This window comes from Habropoda laboriosa, unplaced genomic scaffold (assembly GCF_001263275.1).
Source record: "Habropoda laboriosa isolate 0110345459 unplaced genomic scaffold, ASM126327v1 scaffold40, whole genome shotgun sequence".
Lineage (NCBI taxonomy): Eukaryota > Metazoa > Arthropoda > Insecta > Hymenoptera > Apidae > Habropoda > Habropoda laboriosa.
The window spans coordinates 2,159,257-2,164,684 of NW_017100231.1; the positions used below are offsets into that span (position 1 = coordinate 2,159,257).

The 5,428-nt window shown below is 35.6% G+C and overlaps 1 protein-coding gene across 3 annotated transcripts in view; it reads left to right on the forward strand.

Moving 5' to 3' along the window:
- The window catches only part of LOC108571633 (protein mesh), an 8,938-nt gene extending 4,959 nt beyond the window's left edge, over positions 1–3,979 (forward strand). For 2 of the 3 annotated variants that reach the window (XM_017933720.1, XM_017933721.1), the window contains exons 10-15: positions 1–309; positions 648–922; positions 1,016–1,290; positions 1,480–1,634; positions 1,712–1,894; positions 2,292–3,054. The exon at positions 1–309 is cut by the window's left edge and continues 161 nt beyond it. In XM_017933720.1, the coding sequence (XP_017789209.1) occupies positions 1–309; positions 648–922; positions 1,016–1,290; positions 1,480–1,634; positions 1,712–1,894; positions 2,292–2,779 (1,685 nt within the window). In that variant the 3' untranslated portion in view covers positions 2,780–3,054. Of the gene's footprint in view, positions 310–647; positions 923–1,015; positions 1,291–1,479; positions 1,635–1,711; positions 1,895–2,291; positions 3,055–3,563; positions 3,715–3,800 lie in introns of those variants that run through there. The other variant, XM_017933722.1, reaches the window with a different exon arrangement.
- The last annotated feature ends 1,449 nt before the right edge of the window (positions 3,980–5,428 follow it).

Sequence of the window (5,428 nt, forward strand, 5' to 3'; positions counted from 1 at the left end):
ACGTGATACCATTCTACACCTGTTGCATGTGGCAAGAAGAACACGCGGTCGGTTGCGAAACATTCAGATTCGAGAGACGACCCAGTCAAGACTGTATCGCTTATCAATCTCCAGCTGTAGCGTCGGTATTCGGCGATCCTCATATCGTTACCTTCGATGGTTTGGAATACACGTTCAATGGAAAAGGAGAGTTCGTTTTGGTGCGTGTAAATAACATCAAAGATAAGCTCGACGTACAAGGTAGATTCGAACAGTTACCGAATAACGTGTACGGTGAGGTTAGAGCGACGCAATTAACCACCATAGCAGGTAATTATGAAGAAAGAATGAAATTGAACTTCTACGTAACACGTTCGCTATCACTTTTCACAGAGAAATCCAACTGTCAAAGGCTGTACTTGGATTTAAATAATTTTACACAATGTGACACATGTTTTGCGCATGCACGATTAGAATACACTAACTAGACGGAACTGTCACTCTTTCTACTATATAGACACATTTCTGTTGAACGAAGAGACTTCGTCTATTTATTTGATCGAAAATTGAAATTTCCTGCTATATATACTTGACACATGGTAGCGAATGTGTTAATTATCGTTACAAAATTCTGTAATAACCGTGTCTCGTTATTTCACTTTATACAGCAAGAGGAAATAATTCCGCAACGATAGAAGTTCGGTTAAGGCCTAAACACGCACAATGGAGGTATCGTCTCGATGTTTTTGCGAACAATAAACGGGTGTACTTTGACCGGCCACCGCTGAAATTCCAGTACTTCACTGGCGTCGTTGTTTACACGCCCACGAATATTTTGAATCAAAGCGAGGTGATCATCATGTTCGACACTGGCGCCGGCGTGGAAGTGGTGGAAAACGAAGGATACATGACAGCTAGAGTTTATCTACCCTGGACGTATTTGGTATAGTTAAAATTTTTTACGAAACCTTACTGAGTATAAATTGAAAGCTTTATAATGTGCCCAGTTCGTACGTCGATTTGTGTTCAATTTTAGAATAAGACTAAAGGACTGTTTGGTAAATGGAATTTCGACATCGAGGATGATTTGATCACTCCAGAGGGCCAACAGGTTCCTAGTACCAATTTGAACCACTTCGAGTCTGTTCATAAAAATTTTGCGATTCACTGGATGTTAGAAGACAAAGAAGACGAGTTGATAGGCGGTACTTTATTCACCAGAGAGTTCGGCACGACTGCGAGTTATTACACCAACAAAACATTCGAGCCTGAATGGCGGAAAGCACCCGCGGATATACTGCCATCTAACAGGTAATTATCATTTCATGTAGCCCCTTACTTTGTAACTTCTTTTTAGTAAGAAAATATATGTTAGTAATTAACAACCTACTTTTATCATGTCATGACTATAATCTACGTCACGAATGTGACTCGATGGTATTAGCTGATGGATTAAAATCTGTATCTATAAAAAAAAATACTTATCTTATTTTGTTGCAGGTCGTATGACATAGAACGAGCAATTGAACTATGCGGAGAAAATTATCAGTGCCAATATGACTACGCGATGTCGCTTAACCGTGATATGGCTCACTTCACAAAAAATTATTACGACTCTTACACTCAAATAAGGGAAACTAATATGAACGAACGAAGTGAGATGCATAACTTTATAAATAGCGTTGGAACGACGGCTAACCATCGTATACACATTTTACTTTGCTTGTTTCAGCTGTATCGTGCGGTGTGTTAGAAACGCCACGGTTCGGACGGAAGAGTAACTTCTTCTTCGTACCGGGTACGAAGGTAACTTTTGAGTGCAACCAAGATTTCATACTGGTTGGCGATCAGCGACGTGTGTGTACGCCCGAAGGCCGTTGGGACGTGCCAGAGTACGGATATACAGAATGCCTACGTGAGTATTTGATAGAAAGTATTTAATAGAAAGGATTTGTTTGCAATGAAAACGATGTATTGCTCAAAATAATTGCGGGAATACGTTTACGCTGTTTTAAAATTTGAATCTATCGTTGAGAATATTCGATACTTGACTAAATTTTGTAATTATTTTGAACAATACACATATATGTAATTACGTTTTACATAAGATGTCATAGCACATGTAGTATCATTCACTGTGCATTATCATAAGCTGCTTCCCCATTTCTTTATTTCTTCAAAATCGTTTCAAATTTCACGAACACATCTCACGCATAAAAAATGATGCATCACCAATAGACACACATTATAAATGGTCTCCGTTTATTTTGAAAGAAAAAAAATAAAAGTTCTTTGGTATTACACGAATATAGGTCAGATCGAGTATGCGCAGCGTACAGCATGGACGACAATGGGTATTATTTGCGCCGTTTTAATTCCTGTCACAGCATGTGTCGCTGGCGCCTTTCTTTATATACGAAAGAATCAATCACAGGGAAGTTCGGTGAAATCGTGGCGTTATTCCGAGCGCGGGTCCGGCGTGGACAATGAATTAACATTGTTGAAACAGGCCCCAACGTTGAAACAGATCGCATCGGTGAAACAGTCCCCGCCGTTACAAACGTACGGTCGAGCAGTTTCACCCGCTAGCGACACTAGCACCGCCACGAGCATTTCGAAAAAGCCTCATATCTATGCGAAAGTTTATCGTACCCATGAGCCATTGCCGAACAGACCAGATGTCGATTTCGAGGACAAAGATTGGGATGTGAAAGAACCCAATTCCCCGACAGATTCAGAGAAAAGTACAACAGAGTCGATTAAAAAAGCTGGAAGCCCTAACAAAGAGAGCGACGTGTAAAATGATGGGGAATGTGTCGTTTAGGAGATCGATAATGTCTGACATATTCGCGGTGTACATTCTTCAAATGAATTTCATATAACATATGACAAAGGTTCATCATTTAATGCATTTAATTTCTTGGAAGCATTTCTTCTATGACAAATATTTATGAATCTTTCACTTCTCGATCGAGATTACATATGCGTTCATATATTTCGCAGTAATTCCGAATTATATCCCATGCAGCCGAATATCATTAGTACAACAAAAATTCACCCGGCGGAAAGTTTCTCATCGAGCATTAATAAAAGGATTTAATCCGTATTTATGCTGCTTTTTTGCTGTGGAATAGAAATGTTCTTCATTTACATTGTAGCATATTATTAAATCGCAAATGAGCTTCATACTTTTATAATGTGTATAATGTATAATATAGATTTTTGAACGCATTAAAATGCAATATCAAGTTTTGTAATTTCAATGATCAGATTTATTGTATCCTGATTGTATAAGATATTTGCTACTTAATGTAAAAATATAGTTCAATAAACTTTTCTATACCTTTAAATGTTTAGGGAATTTCTATTCCACATGCATTCATTGATAAGACATTTGAAAAAATTATTAGAATATTCACAGTGGAATGGAAATTTCCACCATAATTATTGTCATTCTTTTTGTTATATTTGTCCTTTCATCCTTTATCCTTTCTTATTCACTGCATTTATTGATTGTTAATTCTTTTACTAGAAGAGTCTTTATTCTTAATTTACATTAACACAACTTTCATTAAAAATCACAGGACAACAGGAATATAGTTCACGACAAGCTGGTATTACAACTGGTATAATACTCGGTTGCCTAATTCCAGTTCTACTCCTAATTGTTTTTGTGGCAGTCAGACTTGTAAAGAAAAAGAAGGAAGAACGAGAACAAGAAGAAGCATTGTACAGGTATTACAATTAATTTTGTAACATATGAATGAAAATCTAGTATAATCTATACTTAAATATATATTAATATTCAAATCATTCTACAGATCAAGAAATACAGAACTTAAAAGATTAGGGAAAATTGGAGAAGAAGATGAACCTATGGCCTATCCCAGTAAAGCAACAGAAATCAATTAAATAGTATTAGATACATATAATTTTTGGAAAACCTTTTTTATAACTTGTCACATATCATTATACATTATTTCCTTCTCATTTATTCACTTCAAGACAATTATATTTATTTTAGAAAATTATTTGTAATTTTAGAACTTTTATAATTAATGTAAGTAGACAATACATAGTCACTTTACAAGAAAATGCATTTATTTAATAATGAAGACTCTATCTGTGTGAACAACTGTTTCTGACATGAATTGTATGTGCAAGGCAGAAAGTATTTTTGTTACACCTTTCCTTTATATTCTATATGCAATATCTCATATATAATTATAATTTTGTACTATTAAAAAATGTGTGAGTGGACTATAAAGTATAATTTTGTAAAATCCCACTGTAGATCACTATTTACATTCTACGTTAAATTGTCTAATCCGATTTGTACTTACAAAGATATCGCAGTTTCATTTTAACGTTTTATCTACCAATGTGATGATTCTGATGTAGATGTGTCATTGTTTTGTATACATCAATAAAATCACGTGAATGTAAATATGAAGAAAATACACATGTAAAAAGCGTGCAAGCCACGTACAATTTGCACATATTTGTCCGTAATACATGTACTAATTTTGACGTGACCGTGAAATCTGGTTTTAAAAAATCTTTCAATTAATATTTTACTTACCAACGTGACTAACTTCAACTCACAGAATGGACATTGCCCCCTCGTAACGAAAGTGGGTAACTACGTTACGAGTTACCGACTGTTCGACATCTGATGTCGTGTTACTCGGACAGAGTAGTAATTCTACCACTGCGTTATCCAGTGATTAAACTATTTATGTTAGACTTCCTGCTTCGGGTGTTTAGGATGCGTGCTGTTCCGTCGTTGTTCCTCGGTAATTGTAATTACGCGAATTTCCTTGGTTTACAGCAAACGTTCCAAGATATAACAGTGATTCATTGAAACACAAACAAGTACCGGTGCTTGTGGAGATTCGTGCGTGGATATTCACATACAGAATTGTTGATAGTGTTCGAACCTTTATTCTAAAGTAATTCGAGCAATGGATTTAAGTGGATGACAGTCGGGAAGAAAGTGGCGATACCAGAGGTACGTGTTCGCAGCATTCAATTATCATATTATAATTTCGATGACATTATTTGGCGGTGTTACATTCAGCGAATCAATTGAGACGCAACAAATCGTGTTAACCTCTCTTTTTTATTTTTGTTCTGCGTCAGATTCGCGCATGTCAATTAATTTGATTTGTGAGAAGATTTAGAGTATATGGCATGTGTGTGATAGCAATGATTAGTAACAAAATAAGTAATTATTTCAAGAATTCTTAAAAAAAAAAATTTACACTTGTATACTTTTTATACGTGTAAAATAAAAGTGTGTAGAACAGTTTGAAAAACAGCAGGATACACTAGTCCTACTTGTCTAGTACTTTACATAGCATAACACACATATAGATTTTAATTCACGGTTATTCAATCTGACTGAAATTTGAATGTGCAGCTTCTTCGTTTAGTAGCTACATTAATT